Here is a 17,402-nt window from a genome sequence, read left to right as displayed (position 1 = left end):
AGAAAGGTATATTCAAAAAAGTGGAAGTCAGATCCTAGTGAGGAAAATAGAAAGGACCATAAGCTTTGTCAAATTAAGTGTAAAAATATAATAAGTCAAAAAGGAGTTTAAAGAACAACTAGACAAAAACTCAAAAAGTAATACTAAAATGTTTAAGTACATAAGAAGCAAGAAACCAGTTAAACAATCATTGGGGCTCTTGGACGATCGAGATGCTAAAAGAGCACTTAAAGATGATAAAGTCATAGCGGAGAAGCTAAATGAATTCTCTGCTTCAGTCTTCACAGCCGAGGATATTGAAGAGATTCTCAAACCTGAGCCATTCTTTTTAGGTGACAAATCTGAGAAATTGTCCCAGATTGAGGTGTCGTTAGAGGAGGTTTTGGAACAAATTGATAAACTTAACAGTAACAAGTCACCGGAACCAGATGGCATTCACCCAAGAGTTCTGAAAGAACTCAAATGGGAAATTGCAGGACTATTAATTGTGGTTTGTAACTTATCCTTTAAATCAGCTTTCTATACCTAATGACTGGCAGATACCTAACGTGACACTAATATTTTTAAAAAGGCTCTAGAGGTGATCCCAGCAATTACAGACTGGTAAGTCTAATGTTAGTACCAGGCAAATTAGCTGAAACTATAGTAAAGAATAAAATTGTCTGGCATGTGGATGAACATAATTTGTTGGGGGAAAGTCAACATGATTTCTGTAAAGGGAAATCATGCCTTACTAATCTGCTAGAGTTCTTTGAGGGGGGTCAGCACTCATGTGGACAAGGGGGATCCGGTGGATATAGTGTACTTAGATTTCCAGAAAGCCTTTGACAAGGTCCCTCACCAAAGGCTCTTAAGTAAAGTAAGTTGTCATGGAATAAGAAGGAAGGTCCCTTCGTGGACTGGTAACTGGTTAAGACAGGAAACAAAGGGTAGGAATAAATGGTCAGTTTTCTGAGTGGAGAAAGGTAACCAGTGGGGTCCTCCAAGGGTCTGTGTGTACTGGGACCCATCCTATTCAATTTATTTATTAAATGGTCTAGAGAAAGGGGTAAACAGTGAGGTGTCAAAATTTGCAGATGATCCCAAACTGCTCAAGAGAGTTAAGACCAAAGCAGCCTGTGAAGAGCTTTAAAGAGATCTCACTGAACTAAGGGTGATTGGACAACAAAATGGCAAATGAAATTTAATGTAGATAAATGTAAAGTAATGCACACTGGAAAATATAATCAATCCCAGCTATACATACAATATGATGGGGACCAATTTAGCTACAACTACTCGAGAGAGATCTTGGAGTCATTGTGGGTAGTTCTCTGAAAACATCCACTCGGTATGCAGTGGCAGTCAAAAAAGCAAATAGAATGTTAGGAGTCATTTTCTATCCCTTTTTTAATAAGACAGAAAATATGTTATTGCCTCTATATAAAACCATGGTACATCTACATCTTGAATACTGTGTATAGATGTGGTCAGTTCATCTACAAAATATATACTGGCATTAGAAAAGGTTCAGAAAAGGGCAACAAAAATGATGAGGGGTTTGGAATGGGTCCCATATGAAGAGAGATTAAAAAGACTTGGACTTTTCAGCTTACAAAAGAGGAGACTAAGGGGGGATATGATAGAAGTCTATAAAATCATGACTGGTATGGAAAAAGTGAATAAGGAAAAGTATTTACTTATTCCCACAATATAAGAACATGAGGTCACCAAATAAAATTAATAGGAAGCAGTTTTAAATCAAACAAAAGGAAGTTTTTCTTTACTCAGTGCACTGTCAACCTGTGGAACTCCTTGCCAGAGGATGTTGTGAAGGCTAGAACTTTAACAGGGTTCAAAAAAGAGCCAAATAGATTCATGGAGGTTTGGTCCATCAATAGCTATTAGCCAGGATGGGTAGGTATGGTGTCCCTAGTGTCTGTTTTTCTGGAGGTGGGTGACAGGAGGGATCATGTGAGGATTACCTATTGTGATCCCTCCCTCTGGGGCATGTGGTATTGGCCACTGTCAGCAGACAGGATACTGGACTAGATGGACCTTGGTCTAACCCAGTATGGCTGCTGTTATGTTCTAAGAGGTTGTGAATTAGGAGTGGAAAAAGACTTCCGTGTGAGGAGATGGTAAAAGGATCAGCACCGTGTGTAATTAGTTGAGGGTGCTAGTGAGGATGTGAAAGATTGTGTAAGTTCTCTGGGCCTTGGCCTGTGCTGTGGACCTTGGGAAAGCCTACATGGTTGGTGCTATTGTCGTGCAAAATCACTATCTAGGTGAATGGTAGATCAGAAAGCCTCTCCCAATACAGACAAGGAGAGTCAATGAAATCGAAAAGAAACTGGTTTAAAACTGATTGGACACTTTTTACACACAATGCCCAATAAAGCTATTATAAAACTTCCCTTGCCAGAGTGTATCCTGGAGCTTGTCAGGGTTCAGAGGAAGGTGAGATGTTTCTCTGATAAACCAACCATATGTACAAAAGAGGCCCTCCTGCATTATGTATAAACCAGCAACTTCTCTCCTGGCTGGTGAGTCCTTTACTGTCTGCAGGGGGCGAGGGATGTTCCTACCTTTCTCTGAAACAGCTGGTGCTGACTCCTCAGGTGAATAACCAGGCAGTGTGCATCACTGTTCCAGTCAAGTGAGCCTTGTGTTTGTGACCGTTAATCCCCTTGACGCTGCGTCTGACGAACTGGGTTGCTGCCAGGCCTCTTTTCTACATGTCAGTCTGGTCTGGGAGAAGGCATTTTAGAGGTTAGCCTGGCTGCTGTGGTGCTAAGAATTTGATTGATGCAGCAGCCTTTAAATTGTGGTTCAGCCACATGCAATTTGAGGGCAATTATAGCAATTCTCAGTGCTTGGGCTGGGTGAGTGCCTACTCGTATAGAGTCTGTGTGCCTGAGACATCCATCCAGACACATCCGTGGCCTGTTTCCAAACATTCATAATTGGATTTGAAAAATAACCTCTTGTACCTGCCCAAAGCCTGCTCTCAACCTGTGGGAAGTGTCATGTCAAAGTTTCTGGCTCTTTGATTTTCCACTGCAGTCAGAAGAAATCACTGGCTTTTCTAGTGGCATTCTTAGCCTGGCCATGCTGCCTGCTGGGCCAAGTCACTGCACAGACCCCCGAAGTCAGGAGGTAGAGAGGGAGGATGCAGGGCTGTAGTGCTGGACCTCACCACAAGGAGGCACTGTGTGGTAGCAAATCTATGACCCACTCTCCTGCAGGGCTGTGTCTACACTGGGCCACTTATTCCGGAAAAGCGGCTGCTTTTCCGGAATAAGCTGCGAGCTGTCTACACTGGCCGCTTGCTTTTTCGGAAAAGCAATGATGAGCTACTGTAAAATTGTCAATGTTTTTCCGGAAAAACTATGCTGCTCCCATTCGGGCAAAAGTCCTTTTCCGTAAAAACTGTTCCGGAAAAGGGCCAGTATAGACAGCACAGTAGTCTTTTCCGCAAAAAATCCACAATCGCGAAAATGACGATCGGGGCTTTTTTCCGGAAAAGCGCGTCTACATTGGCCACGGACGCTTTTCCGGAAAAAGTGCTTTTACGGAAAAGCATCCTGCCAATGTAGACGTGCTTTTTCCGGAAATACTTATAACAGAAAACTGTTCCATTTTAAGCATTTCCGGAAAAGGGTGCCAGTGTAGACGTAGCCTAGCTGTTGGCAGAATTGGGAACTATTTTAAAACCAGACCTTGAAAGTGGGTTCAGCCAACAGTTATGGAGAGAAAAAAGAGGGGTGGAGTGGTGGGGCAGTGATACAGGCAACTCTTGGGCTCCTTTCATGAGCTGAATTCAGATGTGTTTTTCTCATTGAATTTTACTGACCCTTTCCCTGCTTCGCTGTATTAATTTTAGTAGCGTTAAAAGAGAGAAGCAGAGGAATTTCCCCTGGTCATTCGAAGCATATTGATAGGAGGAAATGCAATCTGGCTCTGTGATGTTTGTTTTAAATAATAATAAACCTCTGGCCTTGGAGCACTTCAAATTTGGTACCATTTCCTAAAGTAGCTGCTGCCAAGAGATGTAGGTGGGCATCAGGCTGGGGTGGCACAGGGAGGAGTCATGGGGAGGACTTTTTAGCTAGCAGGTGCTGACTGCCCCCTGCACTGTGGCAATATTTCCTTTATGGTAATCTCTCTGCCCTACCCCTCTGGACACAAGCTTGCCCAGCCAATCACACTTGATTTTTGAGTTTGAGGGCTACAGGAGTCTTCAGAGCTGCAGCAATGGAAATAAGAAGTCTTTCTATAAATATTCTAGAAGCAAGAGGAAGACTGAGGACAGGGCAGGCCCATTGCTGCGTGGGGAGGGAGAAACAGTAACAGGAAATTTGGAAATGGCAGAGGTGCTTCATGACGTCTTTGTTTTGGTCTTCACCAAGAAGTCTGATGATGAAGGAATGCCTAACATAGTGAATACTAGTGAGAATGGGGTAGGTTTAGAAGATAAAATAAAAAAAGAACAAGTTAAAAATCACTTAGAAAAGGTAGATGTCTGCATGTCACCAGGGCCTGATTAATGCATCCTAGAACAGTGTTTTTCAACTTTTTTTTATAAAGTACCCCTTAAAAAAAAAAGTACCTCAGTACCTAGTTTTCAGACACACCAAATTTTTTTCTACCATTGCAACACGTTTGTTGAAACAACTTAATCGTAGCTGGGTGGGCGATGAAATTTTTGGGTGTAAAAAGTACAAAAATAATAAAGCGCTGTAAAACTTAAAACAAAAATTCAGTTTTCTCCAAATTTCAGTTGTTGACATACCTCCCAGACTTCTCTTGAGTACCCCAAGGGTACTCGTACCACTGGTTGAAAAACACTGTCCTAGAATACTCAAGGACCTGATAGAGGAAGTATCTGAGTCTTTAGCTATCATCTTTGAAAAATCATGGAAGACAGGAAGATTCCAGAAGACTGGAAAAGGGCAAATATAATGTTCATCTATAAAAAGGGAAATAAGAGTTACCCGGGAAACTACAGACCAGTCAGTTTAACTTCTGTGCCAGGGACGATAATGGAGCAAGTAATTAAGGAATTCATCTGCAAACACCTGGAAGATAATAAGGTGATAGGTAACAGCCAGCATGGATTTGTTAAGCACAAATTATGTCAAATCAATCTGACATCCTTCTTTGATAGGATAATGAGTCTTGTGGATAAGGGAGAAGGAGTGTTGTGAACAAGACACGAGAAGGAATGATTCTTCCACTCTACCCTGCACTGATTAGGCCTCAGTTGGAGTATTGTGTCCAGGTCTGTGCACCACATTTCAAGAAAGATGTGGAGAAATTGGAGAAGGTCCTGAGAAGAGTTAAAAGAATGATTAAAGGTGTAGAAACCATGACCTATGAAGAAAGACTAAAAGAATTGGGCTTAGTTAGGAAAGGAGAAGACTGAGAGGGGATATGATAGCAGTTTTCAGATATCTAAAAGAGTGTCACACAGAGGAGGGAGAAAAATTGTTGTCCTTGGCCTCTGGGGATAGGACAAGAAGCAATGGGCTTAAACTGCAGCAAGGGAGGTTTTGATTAGACATTAGGAAAAACTTCCTAACTGTCAGGGTGGTTAAACACTGGAATACATTGCCTAGGGAGGTTGTGGAATCTCTGTCTCTGGAGATATTTAAGAGCAGGTTAGATGGACATCTATCAGATAGACATCTATCAGGGACAGTCTAGATGGTACTGGGTCCTGCTATGAGGGCAGGGGACTGGACTCGATCTCTCAAGATCTCCTCCAGTTCTAGTGTTCTATGATTCTATGGTCTGTTTGGCTTCAAACAGGGTATGAGGTGATATTGGGGACTGAGGATAGTAATGTTTATTAGGTTTTGGGTTTGAGAACCAGTGGTGTGCTCCATACGGAATAGAGTTCATGACCGGCCTGCCCCATTCCTGCCCTAGTCAGTGCACTCAATAGTGCACTACATGATCAAAGGATCCTGCTGTAGCAAAACAGGGTAAAATTTCTCCTTTAATTTCTCAGCATTCAAGAGTTGGAAATCTGGGCTCTAGGCTCCTACCTTGCCATAAAGGTAATTAACCTGCTTTGTTTGGCATGCTGAGGCCTCAGCTGAAGTTCTGTGTCCAGTTCTAGGCACCATACTTCAGGCAAGATATAGACAAATTAGAGAGAGCCCAGGGGAGAGCAAGAAAAATAAAATGTTTAGAAAACTTGACTTATGAGGAAAGGTTAAAAGAAACTGGGCATGTTAGTCTTAAGAAAACTGACATTGGAAGAAACTCAAATGTGAAATTGCAGATACTAACTTGTGGATATAACCTATAATTTAAATCAGCTTCTCTACCGGATGACTCAAGGATAGCGAATATGACAACAATTTGTAGAAAAAGGTTCCAGAAGTAATCTTCGCAATTGTAGGTCCATGAGCCTCACTTCATTACCAAGAAAATTAGTTGAAACTATAGTAAAGAACAGAATTCAGACACAGATAAACACAATTTGTTGAGGAAGAGTCAGCATGTTTTTTGTAAAGGGAAATCATGCTTCAGCAGTCTACTAGAATTCTCTGAGGGCATCAATAAGCAGGTGGACAAGGAGGATGCAGTGGATATAGTGTACTTTAAATTTTCAGAAGGCTTTTGACCTCACCAAAGGCTCTTAAGCAAAGGAAGCTGTCATGGGGTAAAAGGGAAGGTCCTCTCATGTGCTCAGTAACTGGTTAAAAAACAAGTAACAAAGAGTAGGAATAAATGGTCAGTGTTCAGAATGGAGGGAGGTAAATAGTGGTGTCTCCCAGGGATCTGTACTGGAGCCAGTGCTGTTCAACATGTTCAAATGTTAATAAATGTAAAGTCATGCACTTTGGAAAACCTTATCCCAATTATCCATCTAACATGATGGGGTGTAAATTAACTGCTAGCACTCAAGAAAGAAACCTTAGAGTCATAGGCTGTGTCTAGATTATGTCCCTCTTTTGCCAGAGGGATGTAAATTAGACACTTCGAAATTGCAAATGAAGCTGGGATTTGAATTTCCTGTGCTTCATTTGCATACTCACGTAATGATTTGCTCTTTTGAAAAAGTGCTATTTTGACCGTAAAATCGCAGTCTAGATGCAGTTCTTTCGAAAAGGGAAGGCTTTTTCGAAAGATCCTGTAAACTTCAAATCCTGGGTTCATTTGCAATTTTGAAGTGCCTAATTTACATCCCTCTGTCGAAAGAGGGGTGTGGTCTAGACACACCCGTAGTGAGTAATTCTCTCAAAGCATCTGCTCAATGTGCAGCGACAGTCCTAAACCTAACAGAGTTCTGTTCATTCCCTCTGGGCACCTGGCATTGACCTCTGTCTGGAGACAGGACACTGGCGTAGATGTGCCGTTGGTCTGACTCAATATGGACATTTTTATGTTAAAGGCTGCTATAAAGGGGACAGTGATCAGTTGTTCTCCATGTCCAGTGATGATAGGACAAGAAGTATTAGACTTCATCTGCAGCAAAGGAGATTTCATTTGGTACAGTGGAACCTCATGTATTTGATCTAATGGGGGGACAGATCAGATAATCAAAAATTCTGATAATCAGGAGAATGGGCAGGGCTCAGTTCAGGGAATACAGAGAGGTGGCTAATGAAGGTTAGGACAATGGGGGTTCTACTGTATTAGGAAAAACTTTCTAACCATACAGGTAGTTAAGCTCTAGAACAGGCTTCTAAGGGAGGTTGAGTCTCTAACTTGAAGTTGTAAAATCTGCAATTAGAGGACTTCAGTACCTTAAGCAGAGGTTAGGGATCTATTATGGGGTGGATGGGTGCAGTTCAGTGGCCTCTGATGTGCAAGAGGTCAGACTACATGATCATGATGGTCCTTTTTGACCTTTGAGTCTATGCATTATGGAACCTCCTTCACTGGATGTTTTAAAGAACAGGTAGCCCAAACACCCTGCCAGTGAGGTTTACCTGGTCCTGCCTCAGTGAAATGATAGAACTTCATGACTTCTCAAAGTCTATTCCAGCCTGCATTTCTATGATGTCAAGGCCATCATCCTTCATGGTAAAGAATCTCCTAGTTCAGGGGTGGCCAACCCGTTAGAGACGAAGAGCCAGAACAGCAGTGGATAGAGTGCGAAGGGCCATGTACTGGGGGGCGGGAGGGGAGAGAGAGTTGTTGAGGGGGGAAAAAAATGGGCTGTGGGAAAATAGGTGCCAGTACACCGTCCCAGGGCATACCATCACAAAAAAAGCACTGGGAAGGGGTGAGAGGTACAAGCTTTGGGAGGGGATTTGGGTGCAGGAGGAAGTAGAGAAGAGGATGCTGGCTCAGGGAGGGGGCTCCAGGCTGGGGAGTGTTGGGCTCAGGGGGAGGGGTGGGGTGCTGAGCAAAGCCGCAGGCTTGTGGCTGTGAGGGTGTAGGAGTTTGGGCTGGGGTGCATGAGGGGGCTCAGGGCTGGGAGGTTGGGAGTATGATGGGCTCGGGACACAGATTTTCAGTGTGTGGGTGATGCAGGAGTGTTGTGGCAGAAGACTGGGGATGTGGAGGTGCAGGAGTTTGGGGATGTGAGAGGCTCAGTACAGAAACCCCCTGTCCTGAGCCTCTCACATCCCCAAAGGCTCAGGTTTGGAATCTGGGGGTGTGTGCAGGAATGTTACGATGCTGTGGCCAGATGGGGGCGTGTTGGCCAGGCTTCATTTTTAAATAAAATACTATGTCAAACACAAAATGTTTCAGCGTTGTCTTTATTTATGAGAGGGGTGGGGAACCTGTTTTGAGTCAGGGGTCACTGACCCACAGAAAAGTCAGTCAGGGCCACACAAGTGAGATGCAAAAAAACAGCTGCTCCAAAAAACCCCAAGCCTCACTAATGTGGCCCCAACTGTGCTGGTGGGGGCAGGGGACAGGGTGCTGGGGAGGGGTACTCCTGGGGGAGGGGGGAGTGTAGCCAGGGGGAGGGGACAGAGTCAGCTGAGGCCAGTACCTGGGGATCCGGGGTTGCTCTTCCCCTGCCCTCTCCCAGGCACCACCCCCTCTTCCCCCGCTCTAACCCAATCCCCCTCCCCTTCCCCAGAGCCAGGTGCACCCCCCAACCCAATCCCCCTCCCTTTCCCCAGAGCCAGACACCTGCCCTCCCTGCTCTAACCCAATCCCCCTCCCCCACTAACCTTATGCCCAGGTCCCGGAACTGCTGCTGGCGCCGCCGCCCCCGGAGCCCTCACCGCTGCAGCTGCCTGAGCACGTGCAGTCTGGGACGCTGTGTGTGACCCGGCCTGCACGTGCAGGATATGATGCAGTGCACTGGGGGCTGTGAACACGCATGCAGCTCTCAGTTGTCTGGCCGTGAGAGCGGCTGACCTGAGCAGTTCCATGAGGAACCGCAGTTTTTTTTTCTTCACGAGCCGCATGCAGCTCGCGAGCCGCGGGTTGGCAACCCCTGTCCTAGTTGCTTCTTTGTAGCTGTGCATATTCATGGGCATGACATACCTCAGATAGTGTTCTCGAATGCTGGGAATTGTAGTTCTGTCACCCACTGACTTGGCTTTGAGTTTCTTCCCTGCAATTACTGTTTACATGAGTAAGAGGGTTCCGTGCAAGGATATCAGTGGTTTGAGGGGCCTTTTTGACAGGTCCAGTGTCATGGCTGTTTACTCTCTCCTTGCAGGTGGAGTGTCACAATTATATCCGCATTCTGGAGTTTGCTGATGAGACCCACCTCTTCGCCTGTGGGACCTTTGCTTTCGATCCGCAATGCGGCTTCATTGTAAGTGCCCCCTGCCCGTCCGGTGTAAGGTGTGTTGGGGGGTGTTGAATGAGCTGTCCCAGCTACCTGAAGAAGCCAGGAGAAGAGTCCAGTGCTGCCTGCTTGGGGAAATGGACAGAGATCAAGAAGAATGAACCTAATGTGGAAGCTAATGAGGCTTTTCTGTTGCTCCATCGTCCTAGTTTGAGCCTTCAGAGGCTTTAATGTATCACCCTCAGCCTCATGGTGAGCTAGGGCAGTAGTGTCCCCATTTTGCAGAGGAAGTGAGTTATTGTCCGCATATCCCATCCCAGACAGTCATAAAGGAAATGGTGTCTGTTGCCCCCACCCCAAACCTAGGGGCAACTGCTGGCGAGAGACACAGGCAGGCACCAGCCACACGACAGCCCTTCCTGTGCCACCCCTGGCATGTGGGAGGGCCGAGACAACCCCCCTCCATCCCTGAGCTACCCCCACCCTGCCTCTTCTCCAATTCTCCGCTTCCCAAGAGAGGCAGCCTGGGGGATTAGTGGGGCTCTGGCACTGGCAGCAGGAGTTGGGCCTCCCCTCACTCAGGGGCAGCAGCGGGGGAAGTGGAGTGATGCAAGAAGCCTGGGAAACAAACAGGAGGAATTGGAAGTCCTGGCACAGCCCCGAAAGTCTGATGTGACTGGAATAACGGAGACTTGGGGTACTTGCATGATGGGAGCACAGTCCTGGAAGGGTAGAAACTATTCAGGAAGGACTGGCCAAAGAGAAAAGGTGGAGGAGTTGCACTGCACAAGAGGGCAGTACAATTAATTGCCCAGAGCTCCAGTATGAAACTGGGGGAAAAGGCCTGTTGAGAGTTAAGATTAAAGGCGAGACCAGTAAGATTGATGCCGTGATGGGCGTCTGCCATAGACCACCAGAGCAGGAGGATGAGGCAGACGAGGCTTTCTTCAGACATCTAACTGAAGTTTCCAAATCACAGTCCCTGGTTCTCCTAGGGGACTTCAGTCACCCTGACATCTGCTGGGAGAGCAATACAACAGAGCACATGATCCAGGAAGTTTTTGGAGAGTGTTGACCTGCTGTTCACAAACAGGGAAGTGGACATAGGTGGCCACCTGGGCAGCGATGTCCATGAGACGGTTGAGTTTAGATCCAGACATAAGGAATGAACGAGAACAGCAAAATACAGACCCTGGACTTGAGAAAAGCAGACTTTGACTCCGTCAGGGAAATGTTACCCACAGGATCCCTTGGGAGGCTAATATGAGGGCAAAAGGAGTCCAAGAGAGTTAGTTGTATTTTAAAGACGCCTTATCAAGGACAGAGGAACAAACCATGCCAATATGCAGAAAGAACAGCAAATATGGTAGACAACTAGCTTGGCTTAACAGAGAAATCTTCAGTGAGCTTAAACAAACAGAAAAAGGAAGCTCAAAAGAAGTGGAAACTTGGACAAATGACTATAGAGGAGCATAAAAACGTGGCTTGAGCATGCAGGGCTGTAATCAGGAAGGCCAAAGCACAGCTGGAGTTGCAGCTAGCAAGGGATGTGAAGGGTAACAAGAAGGCTTCTGTAGGCATGTTAGCAATAAGAGGGTGGTGAGGGAAACCACAAGGTCCTTACTGGATGAGGGAGGTAACCTAGTGACAGATGTTGTGGGAAGTGCTCAATGCTGTTTTTGCCTTTGTCTTCACAGACAAGGTCAGCTCCCAGACTGCTGCACTGGGTGGCACTGTATGAGGAGGAGGTGAGCAGCACTCAGGGATAAAAGAACAGTTGTTTGACTATTTTGAAAAGTCCAGGAGGCTGGATCTAATGAATTGGAGCTTGCTAAGGGAGTTGGGTGATGTGATTGCAGAGCCATTGGCGATTGTCTTAGAAAAATCTTGGTGACTGGGGGATGTCAGAGGTGGTTTGGGGAAAGACAAATGTAGTGACTGTCTTTAAAAAAGGGAAGAAAGAGGATTTGGGGAACTACAGACCTCACCTCAGTCCCTGGAAAAATCATGGCGTACATGCTCAAGAATCCATTTTGAAACACTTGATGAAGAGGAAGGTGATCAGGAAGAGTCAGCATGGAATCACCAAAGGCAAGTCCTCCCTGACCAACCCAACTGGCTCTGTGGACATGGGGAGAACAGTGGATGTGTCCTACCCTTTTGAGACTGTATCAAAAGCTTTGCTAAAGTCAGGGTATTCAAGGTACAATATTCTTACCAGCAAACTAAGGAATGGACTATAAAGTGGATCGAAAGCTTTCTAGATCGCTGGGCTCAATGGGCAGTACTCAGGGCCCAGTATCAAACAGTGCCACAGGAATCGCTCGTGGAACTGCTTTTATTCAACAAAAACAAGACGGCTAATGGCATATTAGGGTGCATTAGGAGGAGCATTGCAGGCAGATCTATGGGAATAATCACTTCCCTAGATTCGGCTCTGGTGAGGCTACATCTGGAGAAATTCCAGTAGAGGGCAACAGACGTAATTAGTGGGCTGGAGCACATGACCTATGAGGAGAGGCAGAGGGATTTGGGCTTGTTTAGTCTGCAGAAGAGAAGAGCGAGGGGGATTTGAGCGCACCCTTCATTTCCCTGCAGGGAGGTTCCAAAGAGGCTGTTCTCAATGGCAACAGATTGTGTAAAATGACAGATTGAGGAGCAATGGTCTCAAGTTGCAGTGGGGGAAGCTTAGGTTAGGGGGATGAATAGCTCAGTGGTTTGAGCATTGGCCTGCTAAACCCAGCGTTGTGAGTTCAATCCTTGCAGAGGCCATTTAGGAACTTGGGGCAAATATTTGTCAGGATGGTACTTGGTCCTGCTGTGAAGGCAGGGGACTGGACTTGATGGACCTTTTCCTTCCAGTTCTAGGAGATAGGCAATCTCCATTAATTTGATATTAGGAAAAACTGTTTCACTACGCAGGTGGGGAAGCACTGGGATGGTTCCCTAGGGAGGGGGGGAATCTCTATCCCTAGAGGTTTTTAAGGCACGGCTGGACAAAGCTCTGGCTGGGATGGTTGAGTTGGGGTGGGCCCTGCTATGGGCAGGAGGCTGGTCTCGATGACCCCTGAGGTCTCTGCCAACCCTGTGATTCTATGACTGAGCCCTAGCTTTCTCTGCTTCTGGCCAGTGAGTGCCGGGGTCAGTCCTGCCCTCTCCCCTGAGTGACAAGCTGGGAGCTGGAGCCAAAGGAGCTAGAGTCACTCTGCTTTCCCCTGCCACTGCTGCACCCACTCCTCCCCACCTACTCCTCCAAGCCCAGAGGCTCTGGCCCTGCTAGCTGGCTTTCTGCCCCTCTTGCCCATGGTGTCAGGGGGCATGTGCCCCCCTCGTGTCCTTCCCATGTGTCGTCCCTGCCCAAGCGGAGTAACTTAACTTTATTTGCTTTTATTACAGAGCGTGGCCAATTTCAGCACTGTGGAGCGTCAGGAAAGTGGCCGGGGGAGATGTCCCTTCGAGCCTACACAAGAGTCAGCAGCTGTCATGGTTGGTACGTTTGTCATAGTGTCAGTGCCATTTTGGTTTAGTCTGGAACTGAGTGCAGGGAGCTTCCCAGGCTGAGGCTACCCAGGCCCAAGGCCCCCCTGCTATCTGATCTGTGACTGAGCCATGGGGAGCAAGGCAGAGTGCAGTGACTGAGTCTTAGGGAGATGCCTGGCGCCATGTGACTGGGTTGGTGTAGAGGCCATAAGGGGTAGCCACTAACATTCTGAAACAGCTGCTCAACCTGGGTGTAAAATGGGATAAAATCCGGCCTCTCCTTGTCATCCAGATGTTACATCAAGGTCCAATTTGCTTTGTTTTCCTTCCAGATGAAGGTATCACTCTGCATTACAGCCTGGCCACAGTGCACCTCCCTCCCTCCCACCTGCTTTCCATTTGTTGCACATTAGTTCCTGTCTTTCATATCTGTCACATCTTGCACCTATTTCTAGATGGGGTGTTGTATGCTGCCACTGTCAGCAACTTCCTGGGGACACAGCCCATCATCTCCAGAGCAACAGGAATCCTCGAGGAGCGCATCCGGACTGAGATCTCAATGACCTGGCTGAATGGTGAGTGACCAATGGAGATGCAGCCCTTGCCAGAGAAGAAGAGTCAGATGCGTCTGAGGGGCATGGGGTGGGAGGCTTGGAGACCTTCACTGGCCAATGAAACAGAGAAGATGCCAAGTCAACCCTATCTCCTTTTGACCCCTCAGAGTGGCCTGGCCAGGTAGGGGGATATCAGTACTCTGGCCTCTTTGCCCAGAAACAGTGGCGCTTGCGTGTGTGTGTGTGGGGGGGGGGGGGGCCTTTGGCCTCAGTTGGGTCATTTCCTGTTGTGATTGTCTCTCACCTGTATCCCTAGACCCTGACTTTGTGGGCTCCACTTTCTTGAGAGGGAGTGAGAGTGGAGAGGATGACACAATCTATTTCTTCTTCATGGAGACAGCCAGGGAGTATGACAGCTATGAACAAGTGAAGGTCCCACGCGTGGCCAGAGTTTGCAAGGTACAACCCCCAGGGCTCCCATATGCACGGGGGGAGGGATGGGCTCACAGGCAGTGGAAGCTTCCATGCTGCTGGTCTAAGTCTCTCCTACTCTCAGGAGGGTGGGCAAAAGGTAATTATCCTAATCTGGTCAGGACACCAGAACGGGCAACCTGGTTCTGCCAGAAGAACCCATGGGAGGTGTGTAACACTGACAGACAGAATTGAACCGGAGAGCTCTGGAGCTTAGCGCATGAGCCTCTACTTCAGCGGTGCGCAACCCGTGGGGTTCCTAGGGGATTGCAGCACTTGGATCTGGCCGGCTGCTTTTCCTGGCTTCTCGGCTCGGTGTTCAATGTATATGTGGCAGGAGAGCAGCTGCGGCCCGACACTTAAAGGAGCCACTTCCTGTTTGTTTGTTTTTTGTTGGTTTTTTTGCTCCACCAAATTCGGCGTCCCGAATGAAAAAAGGTTATGTACCACTGTGCTACTTCATGAGCCAAAAGCCAGCTGGGTAGTAGTTTAGGCTGTAGAGCAGATTTTTTATTCTCTCTGTAAGTAGTCCCAATGCCGCTGGTTGGAACAGTGTCACACCCGGCAGGTGTGTGGGTGACAAGTGCAGTGAGGGTATGTGGCCAGGCCCTCATTTACATCTCGCTGTTGTAATGCTGTCCGGAGCATAATATGTCCTGGTGCCACCTGAAGGCAGTGGTGTCAACGTGGGAACCCCTTTTCTCTCTAGGACTACGGCTACACTGCAATTTTTTTGTGGAAGAAGATATGCAAAAGCTACCGGGGGGGAAGATGTTCTAGATTTCACCCTAAGAAATAAGGACGAACTAGTTGAGAATTTCAAAGTGGAAGGCAGCTTGGGTGAAAGTGATCAGAAATCATAGAGTTCACAATTCTAAGGAAGGGTAGAAGGGAGAACAGCAAAATAGAGACAATGGACAGGAAGGCGGATTTTGGTAATCTCAGAGAGCTGATAGGTAAGGTCCCATGGGAATGGAGACTTAGGGGAAAAACAACTGAGGAGAGTTGGCAGTTTTTCAAAGGGACATTGTTAAGAGCCCAAAAGCAAGCTATTCCGATGTGTCGAAAAGATAGAAAATGTGGCAAAAGACTGCCTTGGCTTAACCACAAGATCTTGCATGATCTAAAAATAAAAAAGGAGTCATAAAAAATGGAAAGTAGGACAAATTAAAAAGGACGAATATAGGCAAACAGCACAGGAATGCAGGGGCAACATTAGAAAGGCAAAGGCACAGAATGAGCTCAAACTAGCTACCGAAATAAAGGGAAACAAGAAGACTTTTTATAAATACATTAGAAGCAAGAGGAAGACCAAGGAGAGGGTAGGCCCACTGGTCAGTGAGGAGGGAGAAACAGTAACAGGAAACTTGGAAATGGCAGAGATGCTCAATGACGACTTTGTTTCGGTCTTCACCGAGAAGTCTGAAGGAACACCTAACATAGTGAATGCTAGTGGGAAGGGGGTAGTTTTAGAAGGTAAAATAAAAAAAGAACAAGTTAAAAATCACCTAGAAAAGTTAGATGCCTGCAAGTCATCAGGCCCTGATGAAATGCATCCTAGAATACTCAATGAGCTGATAGAGGAGGTATCTGAGCCTGTAGCTATCATCTTTGGAAAATCATGGGAGACAGGAGAGATTCTAGAGGACTGGAAAAGGGCCCATCTATAAAAAGGGAAATAAGAACAACCCAGGAAACTACAGACCAGTTAGTTTAACTTCTGTGCCAGGGAAGATAATGGAGCAAGTAATTAAGGAAATCATCTGTAAACACTTGGAAAGTGGCAAGGTAATAGTGAACAGCCAGCATGGATTTGTAAAGAACAAATCATGTCAAACCAATCTGATAGCTTTCTTTAATAGGATAACGAGTCTTGTGGATAGGGGAGAAGCGGTGGATGTGGTATACCTAGACTTTAGTAAAGATTTTGATACTGTCTCTCGTGATATTCTTATCAATAAACTAGGTAAATACAACTTAGATGGGGCTACTATAAGGTGGGTGCATAACTGGCTGTTAAACCGTACTCAGAATTAGTTATTAATGGTTCACAATCCTGCTGGAAAGGCATAACAAATGGGGTTCCGCAGGAGTCTGTTTTGGGACCGGCTCTGTTCAATATCTTCATCAACGATTTAGATATTGGTATAGTAAGTACGCTTATTAAGTTTGCAGATGATACCAAGCTGGGAGGGGTTGCGAATAATCAGGAGGATAGGGTCAATTCAAAATGACCTGGACAAATTGGAGAAATGGTCTGAAGTAAATAGGATGAAGTTAATAAAGACAAATGCAAAGTGCTCCACTTAGGAAGGAACAATCAGTTTCATACATACAGAATGGGAAGCGACTGTCTGGGAAGAGGTACAGCAGAAAGGGATCTAGGGGTTATAGTGGACAACAAGTTGAATATGAATCAGCAGTGTAATGCTGTTGCAAAGAAAGCAAACATGATTCTGGGATGCATTAACACGTGTGTTATGAGCAAGACACGAGATGTCATTCTTCTGCTCTACTCTGCGCTGGTTAGACCTCAGCTGGAGTACTGTGTCCAGTTCTGGGCGCCACATTTCAAGAAAGATGTGGAGAAATTGGAAAGGGTACAGAGAAGAGCGACAAGAATGATTAAAGGTCTAGAGAACATGACCTATGAAGCCAGGCTTCATGAACTGGGCTTGTTTAGTTTGGAAAAAACAAGATTAAGGGGGGACATGATAGCGGTTTTCAAATATCTAAAAGGGTGTCACAAGGAGGAAGGAGAAAATTTGTTCCTCTTGGTTTCTGAGGACAGGACAAGGAGTAATGGGCTTAAAGTGCAGCAGGGGAGGTTTAGATTGGACATTAGGAAAAAATTCCTAACTGTCAGGGTGGTCAAATATTGGAATAAATTGCCAAGGGAGGTGGTGGAATCTCCCTCTCTGGAGATATTTAAGAACAGGTTAGATAGACATCTGTCAGGGATGGTGTAGACGGAGCTTGATCCTGCCTTGAGGGCGGGGGGCTGGACTCGATGACCTCTCGAGGTCCCTTCCAGTCCTATTATTCTATGATTCTATGATCCCCTAAGAAGGAGTTCCACAGGTTGGCTGTGCATTGTTCATTTTAAATCTGCCACCTGTTAATTCCATCAGATGACCCTGATTGTGTGAAGGAGTTAAATAATACTAGTTTTATGCTCTTTCTCTGCACCATTTGTGATT

General features: G+C 46.2%; 1 protein-coding gene across 3 annotated transcripts in view; it reads left to right on the top strand.

The window, feature by feature from the left end:
• The window catches only part of SEMA4F (ssemaphorin 4F), a 131,188-nt gene that overhangs the window by 61,470 nt on the left and 52,316 nt on the right, over positions 1-17,402 (top strand). For all 3 annotated transcript variants that reach the window (XM_089777663.1, XM_075916064.2, XM_075916066.2), the window contains 4 exons: positions 9,626-9,724; positions 13,094-13,187; positions 13,633-13,752; positions 14,048-14,190. In XM_089777663.1, coding sequence (XP_089633789.1) covers positions 9,626-9,724; positions 13,094-13,187; positions 13,633-13,752; positions 14,048-14,190 — 456 coding nt within the window. The remainder of the gene's footprint in view (positions 1-9,625; positions 9,725-13,093; positions 13,188-13,632; positions 13,753-14,047; positions 14,191-17,402) is intronic.

The sequence above is a fragment of the Pelodiscus sinensis genome, chromosome 4 (assembly GCF_052426305.1).
Source record: "Pelodiscus sinensis isolate ZL-2025 chromosome 4, ASM5242630v1, whole genome shotgun sequence".
Classification (NCBI taxonomy): domain Eukaryota; kingdom Metazoa; phylum Chordata; order Testudines; family Trionychidae; genus Pelodiscus; species Pelodiscus sinensis.
The sequence above is the reverse complement of the archived record's forward strand: the minus strand, read 5'-3'. Positions and strand labels throughout refer to the sequence as shown.